This window comes from Hirundo rustica, chromosome 2 (genome assembly GCF_015227805.2).
Source record: "Hirundo rustica isolate bHirRus1 chromosome 2, bHirRus1.pri.v3, whole genome shotgun sequence".
Classification (NCBI taxonomy): domain Eukaryota; kingdom Metazoa; phylum Chordata; class Aves; order Passeriformes; family Hirundinidae; genus Hirundo; species Hirundo rustica.
In genome coordinates this window covers 49388809-49411123 of record NC_053451.1, presented here as the reverse complement: position 1 = coordinate 49411123, position 22315 = coordinate 49388809, and the positions used below count along the sequence as shown (strand labels likewise).

The following is a 22315-nucleotide window of genomic DNA, read 5'->3' as shown; positions in this document are numbered from 1 at the left end:
ATCTATCTATGCTGGCCAGTTACCACATTTAGTTAAATTTATAATTTTTCAAGCACTAACCTTTATGTTTTTGTTGCCTTCTGTAGTCTACCACATATAATCTCCATACTGCAGACACGTCCCTCTTGTAACAACTGTTTTCTTCCTGTTCTGCTGACTCTAAAGCCTTCTTGAATTGCTCCTGCATCTGAGTTTGTTTTCTGTCGTTCATCAGCTGCCTGTAAGCCTTCAAGGCTTTTAATTGGTCATCATTGAGATATCCCTGCAACCAAGAGAAAATGAACTCAGTATCTTTTTTATTAATCAAAAAAACACTGTCAAGATTTTTAGATAGCCTCCTTCTCAAGTGTTCATCTGTCAGAACCAATTTACTTCCAGCTGAGACACTACTAAGACTTGAAATGAAGTCTATTAAAACAACAGGAGGCAGCAGTCTTACCTGGTACTCAGCAGGTGCTCTCTGGTCTGTGCAGAGCGCTACACTACACTGTTCTTATGTGACAGTTAGTGAGAAGCCTGCTTGAGAGTGCATAACTAAGGTGAATATTTAATAAAACAGGCAGGCTTGCCTGTTTCGTATGAAGACATATTAGGAAAAATTTCTGTAAGAATAAAGGAAGAGTTGCATTTCTCCTCAGGCTGCTGACTCTGAGCTGACATAATGATTTACACTAAAATGCATCAAACCCATCACTTTTCTGACCAAGCCTTCAAGACCCAGATGCCTGTACATGCAGCTCCAGAGACGTGGATACCATTTTATCAAATAAAGACACAAAGACTTTATGACAGACAAGGATCCTCACTTGCAAATGGCAAGGCATGTATTTAATTTTTAACAACTGGCAGGGACTAATCACCTGCATCTTTATTAGTAAAGGCATAGACACTTTAAAGTTGTGATTTAACTGGAACAGGGAATGAAGACAATGGTATAATTATTCAAACAATTCAGTAAACAGCATGCAGGAATATGTGTACGAAACTCTAGACTGATGAGATGCATTAAGTTTTCAAATATGCAAGACAAAGCAAAGTAATAAAATTACAAGTAACATTAACTTTTAATTGAGCTATATCCTGGATTTTTATACCAAGAGAAAATTGCCATCCAAGATAACGATATTAATCAATGACAACAAGCCTTCATTAAGTTTTTTTCAAAATTTTTAATGTTAATTTATTTAGCAATAAGCATGCTGTGGAAAATACCAAAAGGCAGCAAAACCAATGAGTAATTTAATGGTAAATTTTAGCAGGAGTCATTACATTTTAAATTATCCCACAAGCTTTTAAAAATTAGCCCAGTAGGATCTAGTTACCTCCATATAGCCAGGATCAGATGCATTCTGAATTGCTTCATAAAGTTCTGCACCATCTTGCAAATTATGGATCTGCTGTCTTGTGACTACCCGTGATCTTGGTGTTCTTCTACTCGTTCTCTCTGTTGAGAAAAAGCCTTTATGTGGAGTACAACCAATACACTTTAAAGTTTTAAAGGAAAATACAAGCAGAAAAAAATCTCATTCATTTAAACACAACATAGATTAGAATATTATATAAACTTCGGGAAAGCCAGTATCAGTGTCTTGGGAGAGGGTGGGAGATTTGATGGGCTGCCAAGAAACTTCACAGATACTTGACTAGATTTTCTTTATGCCCATCACTTCGTCTTCCTCTCATGCAGCAGAAGTCTTAAAGACACCAAGATGTGGGACAGCAGGTGACCACAGGCCTGCAAACGAAGCCTCCTCAGGACATCAGCTAATTAACTTACGTTAAACTATTACCCTCTCCTTAGGTAAGTCATTTTGCTGCCAGAATTTTGATGAATTCCTTCAGCACAGCAGACTCCTGTGTACACAAGTTTACCAAACATGAAACAACACATGAGGTGTCATAGCAGTGAAGTTAAGAATTACAAGGTCATCTCTGATTTCAACTCGGAATTCCATGCTAGAACTACTGTTAGAAATCACTGGCAGAGGTGGACAATGTCAGCCATCACAGCATTAGACCATAGTTGAAGTGGAAGGGACCTCTGGAGGTCATCTGGTCCAACCCCTGCTCAATCAGGGCCACCCTTTGTCAGTCACCCTTGGCTGACTAAGACCACGTCCAGTGAGCTTTTGATTATCTCCAGGGACAGAGATTTCATAGTCTCTCTGGGCAATACTGTCAGTCAAACATCACAGTGAAAGTGTTTCCTGATGTCCAGAATTTCCTGTGTTCCAGGTTGTGCCCATTTGGCTCTGGACACCACTGACAGAAGCCTAGCTCCATCTTCTCTGCACTGTCCTTTCAGGTGTTTAAGTACATCGATCAGATGTCCCTGAGCCTTCTCCAAACTCAGTGGTCCCAGCTCTCTCAGCTATTCCTAAGTCAAATGCTCCAGTTCCTTAAACACATTCACGACCCTTTGCTGTAATATCTCCAGTGTGTCCATGTCTCTCTTGCAGGGAGGAGCACAGAATTGGGCACAGCATTCCACATATGGCTGTACCAGTGCTAAACAGAAGTGAAGGATCACCTTCTTAGACCTTCTGGCAACAATCCTCAGCTTGTCCACCAGGACCCCCAGGGCTCTTTCTGCCAAGCTGCTTTTCAGATGAGTGGCCCCCAGCGTGTACTGGTGCATGGCACTGCTCCTCCCCACGTGCAAAATTTGCAATCTGCTTTGTTGAACTTCATGAGGTTCTTGTCAGTCTACTTCTCCAGTTGCCAAGATCCTTCTGGATGGCAGCACAATCCTCTAGTATATCCATCACTTGTCCTAATTTTCTGCATCAAACCTGCTATACTTACATGGTCCCATTCTCCAGATCATTAGCAAATTTGTTACAACAGGACTAGTCTCGGTACTCATCCCTGGCATACACCAGGGGTTACTGGCCTCCAGACACACTTTGTGCCACTGATCACCACCCTCTGGGCCCTACTGTTCAGTTAGTTTTCAATCCACCTGCCTTGCTTGCTCATCCAGCCCATCAGCTTCTCTCAGTGTCCTAAGGGACAGTGTCAAAAGCCTTTCTGAAGTCCAGGTAGACAACGGCACTGCTCAAGCCAGTGATTTCATCACAGAACGTTGTCAGGTTGGTCAAACATGACTTCCCCTGAGTGAATCCTTGCTGAATATTCCAAATCACATTTTTGTCCTTCATGCACCTGTTAACAGCTCCCAGGATTATTTGTTCCATCACCATCTTAGGGATCAGGGTAAAGCTGAGCGGTCTGTAGTTTTCTGCGTGCTCCTGTCCTTTCTGAATACAGCAGACACATTTGTTTTCTTCCACTCTCCGGGCACTGCTACCAATCAGCTAATGATCATTCAAAGAGGATCAAAAGCAGCCCCACAGACATCAGTCAGCTCCTTCAGTACTTCTGAGTTAATCCTATCATCAGCCAGATTTGCATAAGTCCAGTTTGCCTGAGTGTTCTCTAACTTGTTCCTCCTCTACCAAGGGCATGTCTTCCTTGCTTCAGAATTTCCCCTGGTCTCTGTGGCCTAGGATTGCCAACCAAGGGCCATTCAGTAACTCAGCATTCTCCATGGCCTGTGTCACCAGAGTCCCTGTCCCACTGAGCAGCTCCGCTGACCTTAGTATCTGCACAGTCATGCAATTACTCATGAGGAAAAGATGCTCAGTCTTGGTGTTCAGGTCTACTGAGATACATCCTAGCAGTGCCCATCTGGGTGAAATCTTATAGTGTCGTGTCCCTGAAGGGAATGAAATTATGAGTTCTACAATTTTGTAGCATTTCCCTGAGAATCATCTCAAGGATAATTTTTAGTGGCCTGGCTACCAGTATGTTCAAGAGGTGAAAGTTTCCTAGGTAGCTCCAAAGCCATGCAAATAAGCATGTAAAATTTTGTACCAAAAGGTCTTGATACACAGGAAGCAAAACCCTGAAACAATACAAAACAAAAACAACAACAAAGAAAACAACCCAAAATTCCATCTCTGCTTCTCTATCACCAGAGAAGGTTTTTGACAATTTCTTTAGACTTTTCTGAAAACTGTTTCAAAATGTTTTTTTGTTCTTAATACATGTTCTGAAAGAATGAAAGCTCTACCTTCATGTTTTTCATATTCTGCTTGGATTTTTGCAAACAGAGCTTCCAGTTTCTTTTGCTGATCCTCTGCATGCTTGGCAGCTTCCCTTTCTTCAGCACGGCTGTTACGAAAAATGTAGGAACCAGTTGATGTCTTTTCCATCCACTGAAATAAAAAGATTAAAACTAAACCCAGACTTTAAAACAAATTTTTTAACATTATCTAGCTTCCATTTCATACTCGTTGTTAAGCAAAAATGCTTTAAAAATGAACAGGCAGCAGACCTTAAGTTCTGCCAGCATAACAGATAAAAGGCAAAACCCCACAGTGTTGGTTGGTAACTTGTCAAAGACACACAGAATGGAGCAGTACCCAAACCCAGATGATTTAACAGCTGAAGAAAACATAGCTTCAAGTAGCAGGTATCAGTGTTATGATTTAGATGATGAATGGATCCCACTGGTACATACATTAAGACACAAACCATCACACTCCAGACTGCGTTCCACCCAGCTTGCTTCTCCACATCAGCTGTACTGTCTGTTTTACCATGCTAGATTAGATGCTGTAGAACTATGAAGCTCTGCAGATGCTCCTAAACCTTTTCTGCCTGAGATGGCTCCATGGGACTAGAGCCTTGTCCACAACCCTGCCAGAACTGGCTTGCCTGATTTGAAGAGGTCAGTGAGCTAAACAAGGAGATCCATGGCTGCTGAAAGCAGTCCCTTCCCTTCTCATTTTCTGCACAGTTCTGTCTTCTCCCTTGCACTGGCTCTAGCACATATCAGACCTCAGCAGACTGTATCAGTCTGGTAACTCAACAGACAGTAGTTCATTGTGTGGTTTTAATATTACTATTAGCTACTTGTTCCTAGTTTAATGAATTAAGTTACCTAAGGAACAGGACCAGGTGAGCTCCAGGTTTAGAACAGAGAAGCAGCAGTAGCATATAGTGAAAGCAAGATAAGGAAAAGTTGCAGGATTAATCCTTACCAGGCAGTAATTACACACCATGTACACACCTCATTAATTACACACCATGTATTTCCTGCATTATTCACAATTTGACACCTTTAACTGAGGCTGTTGTGATTCCTACACTCCTCGACCCTTGAGGTAAAAGGAGACAGGCAGCCCAAATCTTCCTATAATTTTGTTTATTTGAGCAAGAGTCTCAGTGTTTAGAGAAGAAAAAAGTACATCAGTCTCTTGACATAGCCAGATATGAAGAAACACTTTCCTCCCCAGCCTGGAAACCATTTACTGCGATGCAGTTACAGATTACAGTTCCCTTTCTGAGACCTAAATAAATGTTTGTTCTACCAGGCAGCTCGCTTAATAAGTGCTGCAATTTTCTCCATTAATGATCTAAATAGCAAAGTAATGATCCAAACCAAATGCTGCTAGTACCTTTGCAAAATTCATTCTGCATTCACCAACAATAATATAATACCTTAGAAAGAAGGCAATGAAAAAAGAATCCTAGATACCTATGCCATATCTCTGCTCTGAGAAAAGTTGATAAAACATGTAAGTTGTGTCCTGGTTAAACTGTTTACATTAAAAGGATTGATTGCTAACAGGAATACTGTTTCTTTTCGTGTCTGATACTGTTATAAAACCAATCAGTTGCAGTGAAGTCTGACTGCAGCATTTAAAATGTCTTGATATCAAGTCATATTTAAAAGATCTTAACTCTATTTTTACACCATAATTACACACTATGTTTTCAGTAATATAGAATTTACACAATACAGTCAGCTACATGTAAGAAAATGTAATCCTACCAATGCTTAGAAATAAGTAACTTTTTGTTAATATGTTAATAATAAAACAAGTGATGTACTTTTTAGAGTACAGAATTGAAATTCAATTATTTCTGGATTTTTGAAGGTGAAAGCAAAGCTAACCAAAAGATACTGAACACAAACTCAAATTCTTCTTATAGTAGGATACTCTAGTCCTGAAATACTAAATACATGTACAATGCAAGAATCACTCCTGTTTATTTTAAACATAATGGCATCTCTAAAAAAAAAATTAGCTCTCTATATTGTGTTTAAGGAATGATGTAGCAATTAATTAATATAATAGAGATCTCATAGAACCCTGTTAGAGTCATAAAATACTTACACCATACCTGAACAGGGTAAGTTCTTTGAATAACCACATCAATACACCCCACTACACCACCCTCACTGTAAAGCGATGACAAAGGCAAAGGGAAGGGTCTGGGATCCCGATGAAATCCTAGTTTTGTGTGCCATCGCGCACGGCGAGTGCTGTTCGCTGAGATCTGAGCAAGGGAAATGGTGAATGAGAAACTGTCACTGCTAAATCAAACTTATATCCAACTAATTTTATATACAGCAATATCTACATATCTATTTTCACACTGACCTCACTAAGAATATATCACTTTTGCACCCGAGCAGATCACTTTTTCACTTAAAGGTTTAAAATACATTCTTCACATTGAAGAATGTATTTTAAACAGAATCTAAAAATCTGATGAGTTAAAATTCTCTGGGAAATGAGAATCTGTGAGATAAACCGTCATTTTTTTACCAGAGGAACAATTTCAGTATTATGCTGAAACTTCACCCTCTTTAAAGTTAAAGCTCTTTAACTAACCTCAAATGAGCCAAGGCTCACCCCACCAGTTCACCCTCTCATGACTTGGCTCTTCCCCCAGCCCTCATTCTTCCTCCAACTTCCATATTGTCTGAGATGGATAAATACTTTTTTGCAACTTGGTGTTTAACTGAAGTAAGGAGCTGGAACTGCCAAAACACACAGCAAAACTTGGCAGAATTTTATACTACAAACTCCTCTTCCAACTGTACTGAGTAACACCCTTGTATCATGTCTTACAAATCTGGTTATTAAACTTCAGCAAAACTCGATCTGTCTTTAAAGCCAAGTTTTCTTGTTTACAAAACGTGGCCCGACTAAGTAGCATTTATCACATCTCTCAGTCACATCCAATCAATCTGAACTAATATTTTATTTACCTTTAACATAAGGGAATCTGGGGCTTCCAGTGGTGTACATCCATTCTGAGGACCAACAAGTTCTGCCCCGTGCACTACGATCTTCTGACCAACAGTCAGCCTTCTTCTGTCTAAGAAAGCTTTGAGAGGTGGATCCAGAAGAGCTCTGATCCCATACCAGCCATCAGTAACTTCAATTAAAGCTGCTGCTTTTTTACTTTCCATGTTCTTATTGCTACTGCTAGGAGATACGACTGTGTTCAGTGATATGATTTTGGAAACACATAGTACAAGTGTTTTACCTGCTGCATCATCTCTTTCCATTATTTTTTTGATTGCTGATCGTTTACTTTTATCAACTTCCAAATCATACCTGCAAAAAAGAATTTGTGCTTTGTTACAGCAAACAAAATCCATCACATTGTTTTTCTTTAAACACAATTGTAGCAAACTGTTGGTTACTCAATCTACATGATTAAGCACCACTGCAGCAAAGCAAGAGTTTTCCACATTTTTCAAGTAACACACACTATGTTTTTAATACTGCTATGTGTAAATTTAATAATACAAGCACTCTGCCAAGTAATGAATGCAAGGTGGCTGTGCTTATTTTGTAATACTGACGAACCAGGGAGCACACTGTAACACAAACTACACCTCCCAATATATTGCTATACACATACCTATATTTCAACTGCAACAGGACCATTTCTGGTGTCAAACATCTGTTAGCAAATTCATGTGGGAAAGACACTTCCATGGCTGCCAATTTCCATACAATCCATCTGTAGTGATTGTAAACCCAGGCCTCTGTTATCAGATTGGGATCTACACCAGGAGTGTCACAGAGAGCTCTGCAGATAAATTGTTAATAAATTAACCTGAAATCCACTGCAAATTTTAACTTGGCTATTTTTTAGACTATTTACACCGCTGAAAAATTTCCAGAAATTTTCCAAATTGACTTTCCTTTCTTTAATGGTCAGTGAAGATTAATCACTAGCAACATTAATCTACATAGCAAATTTACAATCCTATAATATCTTTATTAATACTGAGGTGTACTAAAAATGCATAGTAAAAAAACAGCAGTCAGAGGCTTTAAAATACCACTGTATTGGATTTATTCTAGGAGACAAGAGAATTGCTAACTAATAAATAGCACAGTTGTCCTAAGTTCATAAGTAACAGTACCTGTAAAACTCCTTTTTCCCTGCTTTTCCCTCATCTGTAGGTATTAGCCATCCTCCATCAGCAAGCTGCATTCCATTTCCAGCTAACAAATACTCCTTACTGAAAAAATCTTTGATGAGAAACTGGAAAGATTCTGCATTTGTGCTGTTAACTTGTATGCACTGTTTTGAAACACCATATGTATATAGCTGAAAAAAATCATATGGAAAAAACAAAATAATGACAATACAGTAAGAATTCAACAGAGGGTTTAAATATCCAAATTTATAAATTCAGATTAAATATTTCCTTAAGCTTTTGTCTGACCTTGCCATTTCATATGTAAACCATGGAGAATGGATGATTCCAGCAACTGTTTTACCAGAACAGCATCACAGTGTTCTTTGAAAGTGTTGAAAAAAATTCAATTGGTTTTGTACTTTCACTGTACCAAAAGCAAGAGCATTTTCACGTAGATTTACCAAAAGTTGAATTTTAACTTCTTTTAAACCAGTTCTTCATATGCGTTATAATTGGTGAATGTTTTCCTGTTTGATTATAACACTAGAGATTTATGACCTTTATTATTTGGAATAGTTTTAAAAACTGGATATATGCTACTTAAGTACTGTAGCAACTGGTGTAACAGCTACTGTAAATACTTAGCTAAAAACTGAAGAACGTGTCTATTCAAAAGCTACTGGGTGTTTATTTGCTAGTCTTGAGAAACAGATGCGAGACAGAAAATAAAGATATCTATATACCTCTTCTGTAGAATAAAAGCTAGGAGATTTCTCTTCTACTGCAGTTTTCAGAGAGATTCTATTGCTTGCAGATGTTTTAATGACATAAAGAGTGCCTGGCTGTGAACGAATATTTTGCCTACATTTCTTTTTAATTCTCATTTCCTGCAGATCTCTGGCACAGCGGAGATTTGTCACCATCCTGGCCATAGCTGCAAATTAAAAAAACCTCAAAGCATTAAAACCTTTTAAAAGCATTATCAAATAAAGACACACAGTCACAGTGTAGCAGACTTAGAGCAGTGTTTTTTTTCTATGCCACTCTGCACATTTTTGGAAACTGTAAGTCTAAATATTAAAAGTTTAATGCATTTAGAAAGCAGTGCTTATTGAAGGCATTTGAATACTTATATGAAACAAATGACATATCCATATTAATTTTATATAAGGCCTCGAAGTAAATTTCCATCCACCTATTTTTCTCATCAGACTGAACTCAAGTCTTCACAGAAAACTCCAAATGGAAAGAAATTAGTTGATGACTACAGAATCCATTAATCCTGAAATTTTGGCCTGTTACTGCAGGGTCTAATTCTGCAAATGTTCATAGACCTGTTCAAATATACGTAAGTACTTCTGAAAAAAATCCAGATTATATGATTGTAAATTACAGAAATAACACACACCAGAGCATTCAAGAGACCTTAAAAGGCATACGCCCACATTCTTAAGTTCAACAGTCAAGCATTTAAAGTTTGCCTCTTTGAAAATGACACAATCAACCATTTATATGGCTAAGTCTACACTTTAATTAATGAACAGAATGAAAACAAGCCTCTTTTAAGATGAATTAAGTATAGCAAGGCTAATCTAAGGTTCCTAGATTATTTTACCTATGAAGCATATAAGAAAAATCAACTATCAAATGAAACATAAGCTATCTCGTTTCTAAACACTGTGTGAAATATTTTTCATCTTCTCAACTTTGGAGAGAAACAGGACATGCTCTTTTAGCAGTGCAATATAAAATATTAGGGAAGTAGTAATTTCCTAATTGTCAAGCCCCCCCTGCAAAAAAAAAAAAAAATCAACTCTGACAGCTAGTATTCACAATAGTTAAGTGAGTAAAATCTGAAAATACCTAAATTGCCGTTTTCTAGGTCAGTGTCTGCTGCATGCCGGATACAAGACTGGTGATCTTGAGGGTCAGCAGCATTTTGCTCTGTTCTGACCTGGTTCAGTTCCACCTCTTTGGTCATACTTTTGCTGATGGGCGAGTCACATCTTTTGCTGCTGCCTTGTTCGCATGTAGAAAATGTCAGCTTAGTTTTGAAGGGTGGAATAAAAGTTTTAGCAGCTTTGCCAGATTTGTACAAACTTCTCGTTTCTTCACTCTCTTTTGCCGAGGCCTTACAGGGAGTGGAAATCCCTGCAGCGGCATCTGAAGAGTGCCTGAGAGCACAGTGCTGAAAAATGGCAGGTTTAGACTGGAACCCTCGGAAGTCTTGATCTGGCAGAGTAAGGGTAGGATTCCTGACTTCTTGTCGTTCTTTAGTTGACCTACAGAAATGAAAACATTTAAGCATACCGCTTTCATCTTCCTGACAAAAATCTTTGTCAGTAGTTTTGTATTCTTAATTTAGTTATACAGATTTCAGTTCTTTATCAATAAAATGATAAAATATCAGTCTCTGATATTTTACAACCAGAATACTTCTATCTATTGAGAAAAGACACAGTATAATAGGCCATAGTTTGTTTAGCATCTCACTGGTCTACTGCAGCAGCATGTGTTATATGGCAACTTAATATTCATTTCGTCATAAAAATTATCAGTCTTTTATAAAGTGGGAGTAGTAAATTATTACTGCATATTTTTAGACAGTTACAAAGAAGAACTCTAAAATTTCTCACCCAAAAGGCTGACAAGTTATGGGTTTTAAAGGCACATGGTATATAAATTTTCTTCTGTCTTTAAAAATACCTGTAAGATAATTGGAAAAAAAAAAAGTTTGTAATGGCACATTACATAGACAGAAATTTACAGCACATCTTTTATCTGTATTAATGATATATAGAAAAGTTTTCAGAGTGGATTTAAACAGCTTTATTCTTTCCCACTCCCAAAACTGTTTAAACATCTTCCCGGACAGATCTAAAATGCTCACAATGCTGAGCTCTCAAAGAGTTTGTGTTTGTGAACCAGCAAGGTATTTTCAGGGTCCTGAAAGGGAAATGTTTATCATATATTTAACTTCAGGCAGGCTCACCATTCCATTCAGAACTCTTTCAGCAATTTTTATTCTTTTATTTGAAGTTACAACATAAAAAGGCATATTTGCACAAACTCCTCCTTCCATTATTGAGGGACATGCTTATCTTGGAATTATCAATGTAACTAAATCCTATCTGCCTGGAATGTAGACCCATTTGTGCTATGCCCTTAGGCTGCAAAGAGGAAGTTTCATATGAGAAGTAATTATATACTAAGTATATTACCAGTAAGTATCTACACAAAGTTAATCAATAAAATGCATTCTTCCTATTGAGACTAGAATTTGTGAGATTTAGGATTGTGAGAGAGCAGACAAGTTCCTCCTGAACTGTAAATTAAACCTGAGCTCTTGCAAAAGGAATATATTTAGAGTCTAGGCAATAAGGCATATCATTAATCACACAATTTCAAGTCTGCAGAGACATTACCACAGCAGCTTTCCTGAATTTCCATGACTACGTTGATAAATGCAGTAGTTAAGCAAACTTATTACATGTTAGGTTACTGGAAATTGAACAATTCTTAAGGTAGCAACTGACACTGCTTAGAACACAAGATGAATAAAATTACCATCAGGGGTGCTTTTTGAAGCTTTCAAAGACCTGGGGGAATTCTTTGTTCTGTTAAATTCAAGCAGAAGCTGCCTCTTAATTGGAGGCTCACCTAGAATAAAACCACAGAGTTTTAAAAGTGATGTTCCTTTCAAGTTCAGTGACTTATCAATTGGCACAACATAACTGTAATTTCTAAATAAAACACGGAAGACAGAGCAAGCAGAATTAGCAAGTTCTCAGGTCACATTTCAGGTCTTAAATGACCTTTTCAAACACAGAGCCACCTCACCACAAACTGCAGAAGTTTCTGCTGTACAGAATGCCTGCATATTGTGTCACCAAGAGTGACAACAAAACCCCACATAATGAAGTCTGTTAATAAACTTTTGTGACCTGTAATTATTTTCCACCCAAAATGAAGTCTGTAAGTCTGAAGTTACCAAACACAGTTTGCCTCAGAAAGTGCATCAGTGCACTCCAGCAGCACAGCTCTCACAGTGCACTTCACCAGCATCTCTCTTTGAACTTTCAGTAACTAAAGAGTCCCTCCAAACTTCAAAGAGTAACTCATCTTTTACAGGAGCTGTAACTAAGGTCAGGGTTCAGCTGTGGCACAGTGGTTTCAAGCTGGATTGGTAAAATTCTTTCCCTGGTTTTTGCCACCTACCCAAACTATCTAGTGCTAGCCTACCTGACCTTTGCACATGAAACTGTGCAGCCAGAGAGGGACTCTGTTGCTATCTCCCCTTCCACAAGGAGTCTTCAGCTAGCCCAGGTCCCTGAATTGGTCTGGGTGTCTGTGCAAGCATCAAGTACCAACACTTCGGCCCTAGACATATCAGTTTCAGAAGGCAACAAACTGCTTTTGGACCAACAGCTATTTTTCATATCAGACTAGCAATCTTGATACAAGCAAAACATTGTCCTCACCTACAATGTACAAAAAGGTGAAAATGAAAATACTCCTACTCATTTTTTCAATGAAAAATCACTAGATTTGCATAGAGAGAAAAAAAAAAAGAAGTCTGCTCAGGGAGAAAAGGAGCAGCAGCTTTCTTCTGTAAGTCTATGGTAAAACAGCAAACCTGTACACCTTCAAAATTACTAATCACAAACTTTGCTTCTACTGTGTGTATTTAAGACTGGAAAGAGTGGATGAAGTACCCTGCAGCAGGAAGAGTTTTTGTCACTGACACCTAGAGAAAGAACTTGAATATCTCTGTGACTTAAAAATCAACATGACATGCAAAAAAAAACCCCTCAAAGCCAATCCACAATGCAGAAATACAGAGTTGAACATACGTAAGATAAATCACCTACCAAGTGAGTTTTCTTCAAAGTGCCTCTTCCCAAAAGTCTTATTTTGGAAATTTTTATCCAGTCTGCCACTGAAGGTCTGCGCAGCATCAATTTGTACTCCAGCACTGGATAAACTGTCTTCCATAAAAGCTCTTGCACTTTCTACAGCCTCTACTTCTAAGTAATTTTTTTGACTTTTGAGATTAGTATTAATTTCTGCTTTAGCAGTAGCACTGCATGAAATTGCTTCAGACTCTGGTTTTGACCCCAGATTCAGCTGCCCTTTTCCAAAAGGCTCAGTATCCTCTTGCTGAAATTTAAGTGATGATAACTGCTTGTTTTTCTGATTATATGGTGTATGCTCAGGCATTTTGACATGGTAAGTGCTTGCAAAATACTTTATTTCCTGAGGGCAGATGCTTTTAAAGTCGGAGTCTTGATTGCAGCTTTTTTCAGTTTTGAATTCTGAGATCACCTTCTCTGTTAAAGATTTTGCATGTTGACCACCGTCTCTACTAGAACTAAGCTGATCTGTAGTGCAAAGCTCACTACTCAAAAAAGAATCAGATTCTTCTAAAATAGCTTTGGCTTTTTGGTAGGCATCTTTAGAAACTTTTACCTGCTTTCCACTAGCAGTGCTGAAGCCAAAAGCAGAATCTGAAATCAATTCAGGGCTGGTGTTTTCTTCCCCTTTTGATGACACTACCTGTATTTTTGTAGGAAGTACTTCAGTGTGCATTTTAGGCTTTTCAACATCTTCCTCAACTAAAAATGCTTCTTGTACATGTGATGAATGATCACCTTCCATTTCAGAAAAGAGTTGTCTAGCTTTCCTGAGTGATTCTTCTGAAAGCTGTACAGGCTTTCCACCTGCTGTACTAAAAAATCCAAAGTTGCTTGTAGAAGCATCTGATGGCTTATTTGGAACAAAGTGCCCCAAAACCTTAATATTCTGCTCAAAGGATTGCTTCTGAGAATTTGAAACAGACTTTGTATCTGCAGATGTGTTTCCTTCTTGGTGACAGTCTTCATCAGTGCTTGCATTTACTTTAATAAATTGGGATGCGGCTGAATTAGCCTCTTCACTTATTGTGGCACGAAAAGGACACTCAGCATGAAGGACTGCAGATGCATTTCTAGCAATTTCTGTTTGATTTGTTCTTGAGTTAGGCTCAATTTCATTTTTTACAGTTTCACTGCAGTCTTGAAACATTTGTCTGACTCTTGCTAATGCACTTTCTGAAACAGACACAGCTTTCCCTTTTGCTGTGCTAAACACAGTTTGCTTCAGATCACCCCTTTGCTTTTCAATCTTAGGCGTTGCTTCTTTTAACCTGTCAAAATTAGTTTCCTCTTCAGGAAGACTGACTAGTGACTGGTTTTGGCAAGCACTAGCTATGGTGTCTGTGAAGTAATTTTTATCAGCAACAGGTTCATTTGAATGTTCTATGTTGAATTCCTTAGTATCATCATTCATGTAAGAGCAGCTACTTTTTGAATCTAAGAGGAGTGATTGATCACCTTTATTGTTGACCTCCTCAACAAATAAAGCATTTTTTGTATCTCCAGGTGCACAGTTGGCCTTGAGGTCATGTGGTACCTTCATTAAATGCAGAGATGCAGCAGAATGCACAGGAAAATCATCTGTGTTTTCTGAACCATCCCTCTTTCTTGGTGAGTAGTCCATCTTTTTTTCTGCAAGGAATTTTCCATCTTGAGACAAATTAGTTCTACTCAAAGCATCACTCTTCTGTCCTGTATGGGATTCCAATTCTGACTTTCCAGGTCTGACATCGGCTTTTTTATGCACATGTGAAGTTACCAAACTCCCTTCACAAGCTTCACCTAGATCAACAAATGTATCTACTTTAGCAGGATCAAGAATTGCAGCACGTTTAACAGGACTGCCTTCTACTGCCTGATTAAACTGATCTCCAAGCTCTTCAGGAACAAGCTTTTCATTAAAATTGAGTTTTTCTGAGTCACACTGAGCAATGCTTGCAATACATAAATCACAATCTTTTACACAGTTCTTGCCACATTTTCTTTTCTCGATGAGGTTCTCAAAATTGTCATTATGTTCCTTTCCTACATCAATATCTGCGAAAAACTGTTCCGCTTTAGCCAAAAATCCATCAGCAATTGCTATTTTCTTGCCACTAGCAGTATGAAAACCAGCCAGGTAACTCCCTTCCACTTCATTTTTTTCCACGTTTACCTCTTTCTCAAGAGGTATTTGATAATGATGGTAAGAACCTGTTTTCATTCTGCTTTCATTCAGTAGCAGGTCCTTACCGTGAGTGGCGTTTTTTTCCGTATTTTTACAACTTGTTTTTTCTTTTTCAGAATTCTCCAAAACATTTACATCTCCTTCTCCGCACTGTACACTGAACAAGGGCAGAGAATGATCCAAAGCTGCGTCAGGAATGGATATATCACCATCAGCTGGAGTCTGACGTTTTGGTGACAAACATTCATCTTCCTTTCTGTCTTCTCCTTTCTGCTCAGACTGGCTTTCCATTTTGTATGACATATTTAAACTGTGTTCTCCTGCAGTTGTTACAGCATCTTCTAGACATGTTATATTTAATGGGTTGTCTTGCAAGTTGCCTTCATCATCTCCTCGATTTAAAATTTGTTTCAAAGTTTTATAATTCTGCTTATGATTTTTAGTGGGTAATAGGCTGTTGATCATGTTAATACTACTGAAGCTAACATTTTCAGTACTATTTATTGATGCTTTTGTCTTATTTTCCACATTTTCCTTGAATACTGTACTAGTATTTTCCTCATTTTTATCCCGTGCATGGTAGGAAACAGAACCTGTGTGGGAAACAGCATTCATGTTTTTGAAATCTGAAACACAAACAGTTTTTTCTTTGCTTTCTTTTGTCAGGCATCTGGAAAAATTACTGTTAGAAGATATAGATTCATTTGAATTGTGACATCTCGTACCAGTTTCAAGAGATTTGAACAAACAGTTATCATCATCCAAGTCTCTAAAGAGCTCTGCAGACCTACTCAAAGCTGCCTTTGAAATATTTATTTTTTTACCTCCAGCTGAAGTAAAGCCTATGAAATTAGAAAAGCTGTCCTGCTTAGCTATGGGAAAGCTCTCATCTGATCTTCTACTTTTATTTATATCTAAGTTAATAAAAGTAACCTTTTTGGCATTTTGGTGGAAAACCACTGCATTTTCTTTTTCATTCTGCCACAATTCAGAGTCTTCATTTGTGTCTTCCTCCTGAGTACAATACTTGTAATTTTTTACTTGATTTTCTGATTTAAAAGTGCTACAACCCCCCACATCTTTCTTTGTTTCAGAAATATTTTCTACATTCTTTGTTCCATGTGTTTCTACAATTCCTACTCGTTGCGAGCTGTGACTTTGTATTGTGTTACTTTGCTTTCTAAACTGTGTAAATTCAAACTGACTACCTGTTTCTTCCAAGATACTGGAAAGTTCAGCAATTTCAGCTTCTTGGCTTGCTGTCAAGGTTTGATTTGTTTCTTGCAAAGCTTGTGGAGTTCTAGGAAAGCTTTTACACAAGCCAACTTTATGTGGAGTAAACTGCGTATGACTGGGCTCAAGAAAATTTGCCTGTGAACTTGAAGAATCAGATAAATTACTGCCCAACTTGCTTTTTGAATCTGAGAATAACATATTTTCCTTTTTAACTTGATGTGAAAAGTTCCTTACTCTTTCCACAGAAGAGGCTTCAAAGCATTCATTTTCAATATCCTTGAACAGCATTCTGCCTTTTGCTATACTGGCTTCAGAGAATTTAATCTGCTTATTAGAAGCAGTCTGAAAGCCACTGAAGCCCAGATTTAAACTGCATGCATTAAGATTCAATGATGATTCCCCTTTACACTCTAGGCTCTTGTTTGGCTTTTCACTGGAATACATAGGTACTACTTGTTTATCTTCTGCAGAAATTACTTCATTTACAGAATCATTATCTACACAATCTAATAATTCTTTAGAAATGTCTACAGCTAGATTACTGAATGGAGCTGCTTGAGGGCTTTTGGTGTTTTCAGCTGGCTTTGGGTCTTCATTGTTGGCTACATCGTCTGAAAAGGCAGCTGGATCTGTTTTCTCCCCTTGTTTTAATCCAGTACTGTCATTTTCTGAGCAGTTTATTCCCAAGGTTCTGTGAACTTCTCTACAGTCAAATCCTGACCTCTGGTCTGTAGCATGCCTTTTATTTGGTGATAATTTATTGCAACAGTCACCACTGACTTCAGATATGCCCAAGTTGACCTGACACAGTGTATTATGGGAACTGCTGTTTGTCACAGATGTAGAGTCACCATGAATATCAACCAAGAGTTCCTTGTCCCTGTGAAAAGACCCAAGTTCTTTCAGGTTCTGAGGTACAGCAGCTCCATCATTCCCCTCAGCACTCATGTCCTTATCTTCTTCACCTTTCCCTAAAGCACAGCTTTTAGGGAGAAATCCGGAATGCTTTCTTGCCATTAGGTGTGCTGAAGTCAGAACTTTACGTTTTACATTTGAAATAATCTCACTATTTAAAGAATTTGTTGCGTCTTCTTTCAGTGTATTAGATACTTCTAAGCCTTTTATTGATGTAGCAGCTTGATTCTCGCTTGCATTTTCCCCCAAGTCTCTCATGTCTTCTTGTTTCAGCCTGTCACTGAAGGAATTATTGGATGAGTTATCCATTATATCAATTTTTAAAGCAGAAGTGCTGAAGTTCTTTGTCCTCCTACTTGATTCCAAATGCTTTCTCTCAGCAGGAAGAAAGTGGTCTACAAGACATTACAGAGAAAAACATGAATAAATTTATTCAAACAAATGTAGATTCAGATTTTCATAAAATTTTGGCTAATCAGATCATTTCTACACAAGCTTAACAGCAGAACCCAAAGTATCGCTTCTGTTTTCAAATGCAAAGGCCTTGACAAGGCTGGAGGTCTGTTTAACTTAATTATATTCTAGCAGCCAGAAACAAGAGATGTGGCTGCAGTTAATGCTACCAGGTAAAAAACAATAAATAAATTTTTAGCTGTCATGAAATTTGAAAAGATGGGCTTCAGCTCCTTGTGTCTCAACATAAGGACTTGTTTTAAATTTGAAGTACTACAACTCCTAATATAAAATAATTCTAGCAAGAACAACAGCTTCTAAAAATAGAAGTGTGTGCTTGTTTTCATTGTATTGTTTTTTAAAATACTTTATGCTTTTGGAAGAAACAGATGTAGTCTTATAGCACCTAATTCTATAAAAAAACTATACAACTTTAACACTCTTTATGATTGTTTAGAAGTTACCAACTCAGACAAAATGGCCCTTGACACTATAGATGTAACACCAGCATTGTCAAAGATAACCAAGCCTGTCAATTAGAATAATGGCGCAGGGTGGAAGTTTCTATTCCAGAAACGAACCTGTTACGGGAAAAGTTAGCACAAGATTACTTGAAAATTATGCTATCCTAATCCTTATCCAATCCTGTATGTTGATTCCCATTTGCCCAGCTACTTTTCCACAAACACAAGATTTTACCCGAAACATTTACAAGAAAAGCTCATAACAAATAATGAATCCTCCACAAATGATGAAAAGCTTAATAATATACCTTGCTCAACATCACTGGCCACCAGACAGCCTCTAAATTTGTATGAATCAGATTCCAAATGTGGTAATACAGTATGAATAGGTGATTCAGAGGTTACTTCTTTTTGTATTTTTTCTTCTTGGTACAGTAAAGTATTATTTATTCTATATATAAATTTCTTGGATCTCTTTCTCAAGCTGGGTAATATCTTCATGTTTTTAAAACCAGACTTCGTAAGAGTATTTTCACTATTTATTAAATGTAGGTCATCACAGTTATCTGGAGATGTGGCACTACACACATGTGGGTGAGACATAACATCAGTTATGACAGATTTAGAAGTTGCTTTTAAATGCTTGGAAAAGTTGCCACTGTAGACTACAGAATACTCTGTGACATTTGCATGTTTAATTGAAAAAGAATTAGAGTTTAAGCAGTTCATTTTGGAAACCTCAGCTGCACATCCTTTAACTAACTCTGGATCTTGTACATTCAATGACACAGATTTTACTGGAGTTATTTCCGATGTTGGGTTGTTCTCCGTGTTTTTAATCTCACAGCATTTTTCTGACAAATCAACTCTCAACAGCTTTTGTGCTTTAATCAAGCCTGAAGGGCTCAGTAAAGATATTTCCACAGCATCATCCTTGGCCATTAGTAATGACTTTTCTTCTAAATTTCCCTCTCTACATAAGTTGGAGGGTGGAGAGCTGCACACAGACATCTCCAGGTGGGTTACATCAAGATCAGATAAGTTCAGCTGAGACCACTGGCTTGATGGAGACTGCACACCTTCTTTCACAGGCCTCTTGTTCTCAAAGGACTTGTGTGTTCTATAATCATGCACATCTCCTGAGTTCCTAAGAGACTCCAATTCTTTTTCATGTCCTATTGAACAGCCATCTTTACCATCCCGTATATCTTCACTGGTGTTTTGGAGTAAAGAACCATTCACTTGCATACACTGGCTGTTTTCAGTCCAGCTCTTTGTTCTGACTTCCTGTGAAATGCCATTCTTTCTTCCATTAGGCTGCTGAGAGGGAACATCCCCTTTTTCTTGTGTTTTATCTGGATTTATCTCATATTTCTCTACTGCATCCAAAGCATGTGGCATCAGAAGAAGAGTTCCACTGGACTCAGCTGGCATGCTGAATGCGTCCTCAAAGCTATCCATGTCACCCAGTAAGCCATTTAACACCTCTGACTCTAAAAGAGTTTAGAGAAGATGGAGAGAGGAAAAGAAGTAAGAAAATAAGCTTTAGGAAGTAACCTGGAAACAGTATTGGTAAATACAGCTTTCAATTTTATAGTCATTACCTTCACTCAGGAGTGAGTTGGTAAAGAAAAATGTAAGCTGTTAGAGGACACAGGAGGCAAAGGAAATACGTGTAAAAGCCCTGGCCTCCTGAGCTCTGTAGTGGCTAAGGTTGCCAAGATGAAACCTGGCTGTCTCGAGAGTATTTTTTTCACCCCACAGACAGTGAATGAGTAGTAAATTTGAAAAGATAAATATACCGATTTTTTTCTTCCAAAATTTATACCTGATGGTAGGTACCAGACACATTAAGAAGCTGCCTATTTTTATGTATAACTGGCAGCTAAAGAAAATGTTATATAAAGATTAATTTATTAAATTGTCTTCTCCTATGATATAAAATAGTGGAGTAGCTAGAAAGATTTAGAAATATTCTCAATCTTTTAACTGATTAGGAAGTTTTTAAGTAGTTCCATGATTGCCACAAGTATTAGAAAAATAATGAGAATTTTTTGTTTGCATTTAGAAATAACATGCAATGGGGGGGAAATAACCCAAACTCTACTTTGTAGAGCTCATACATGCCAAATAAAAATACTGCCTTCTCAAATGTATGAAATGAGACCCACTTATCAGAACAGTCCACATTCAAAAATAGGTTTCATTTACAGAGTACTTTTTAAGGCTTTTGCCTTTCACAGAAATCATAATAAAGCGCCCAGAGAACATCACAGTCCTCTGTTTTCCTTAGGCCCATAACCAATAGCTGAACTTTTTCTATTAGCTTTTTTTAGGCACAACTTCTTTCACTTACAATTCTGTAACTTTCCCTACTAGAACTTTTAAATAGCAAAATATCAAAAAGATTTTCTATCTGAAAGTCCATAGAAGATTTCCCAGTACTTGGTCACACACAACCAATTATCTGCAATACATCCACTATAGGTTCATGCTGATGTTGTGGGCATAGAAAGTTACTCATTCTCTTTACTTTCTAATTCTTGCCTGAGTGGTAAATGAAATCTCAAAATGAAGAAACTGTAACACTACAGATTGAATGTACAGGTAGGCCATTTTCCTTTACTAAAGCAGGTTCCTCCAAAGCAACTTCTGTGTCCATATCCTTTCACTCTGTGATGACTTGTCAGTAGAGCTTTCTAAAAACAGCTTATTTGTTTTCACTTAAACAGGAGACATTGCTTTTTAGGATTAAAGAAAACAAGGATTATCTGGAAGACTGTGCAGATACTGTCTCTATGCTGAATAATCTCATGCCAGGGAAAAACAAGAATCAGGGAAATTAATTCTGACTTCTAAACTCACTGGAGTGTGATATTACTTGATTATTTGATATACTATGATCTTATTTTCTTTAACTGAAACAAAATGTATGCCTCATAAAACATATTGTACTTTATGAGCATATAAGACTATTCTATAGAAAACCAGCATCTGAAAGCTACAAATGTGGAGCTGTCCTCCTTTCATATGGCATTTTCAAATGCCAAATTAACGATTATCAAAAATGGAAGACATAGGTAAAGGGAGACATTTGCAAGTTATTTTGAACTCTAAGACAAATGGTCTTCTCCCTCTTATTTTTCCCAGATATTGTTTTAATTGATCTTCTCTACTGCAGTATGCAGTGTAAACACAGACCAAGACCAATTAATTCGTCCTTAAAAAAGTATTTTGCTAATTACAGATCACTTGAATACATTTACTACCAAACACATTCTTTTCAGCACATTTGAACCGACAGTAAAAAAGCAGCAGGCCTACATCACGCTGCAAGCAACAATGCTTCCTGATGCTAGCATTCTCAGTCCTCCTTATCAAGTTCTAAACTGATTCTTTCAAGAGTCTTACATATACCACCAAACATTATTTTTAGGGCAGGCCACTCAATTCAGATAAGAAGACAAAAAATCCTAAGGATATATTGTCCTGTCTAGCCAGCATGAATCCCTACATGGCATCCTTTTACACCCATGCATGCTGAACAAATTTCTGGTAATAATCTGCCCTCCTGCCATCATTTCTCAACTAAAATACAAAAGCCTCCCACTGCAATTTACATTTTCACTTGTTTTAGATCACCATGATCTAAAAACACAGAATGAAAACTGTTTTTTTCCCTTGTCTAGTGTATTTTCTGCATTCATTTAAAAAATCCAAACCATTATTTTTCCAAAAGGATTTGTCATATTTCGAACTACCTATTTTGAATAGGTGAAGTAAATGAGGAAACAATACAGCAACATCAAAAAACAAACTCACGACAGGACAGTGAGTGCTGGATTGAAACTTCACGATAAACCTAAACCTGTTCAGTTACTAGAAGCAGTAGTCTTGCTCCCCCTTGAGCCTGTACCATTTTTCT

General features: G+C 37.6%; 1 protein-coding gene across 6 annotated transcripts in view; it reads right to left on the bottom strand.

Moving 5' to 3' along the window:
• BRCA2 (BRCA2 DNA repair associated) overlaps window positions 1-22315 on the bottom strand; it is a 34341-nt gene that overhangs the window by 3860 nt on the left and 8166 nt on the right. The window contains exons 11-24 of one of the 6 annotated variants that reach the window (XM_058419476.1): window positions 18699-19883; window positions 13114-17868; window positions 11810-11902; window positions 10879-10948; window positions 10106-10524; window positions 8986-9176; window positions 8243-8430; window positions 7732-7902; window positions 7351-7421; window positions 7070-7188; window positions 6196-6351; window positions 4076-4220; window positions 1323-1444; window positions 61-262 (exon numbers count right to left, since the gene is read on the bottom strand). In XM_058419476.1, coding sequence (XP_058275459.1) covers window positions 61-262; window positions 1323-1444; window positions 4076-4220; window positions 6196-6351; window positions 7070-7188; window positions 7351-7421; window positions 7732-7902; window positions 8243-8430; window positions 8986-9176; window positions 10106-10524; window positions 10879-10948; window positions 11810-11902; window positions 13114-17868; window positions 18699-19883 — 7887 coding nt within the window. Of the gene's footprint in view, window positions 1-60; window positions 263-1322; window positions 1445-4070; window positions 4221-6195; window positions 6352-7069; window positions 7422-7731; window positions 7903-8242; window positions 8431-8985; window positions 9177-10105; window positions 10525-10878; window positions 10949-11809; window positions 11903-13113; window positions 17869-18698; window positions 19884-22315 lie in introns of those variants that run through there. The other 5 variants (XM_058419475.1, XM_058419477.1, XM_058419478.1 and 2 more) reach the window with 5 other exon arrangements.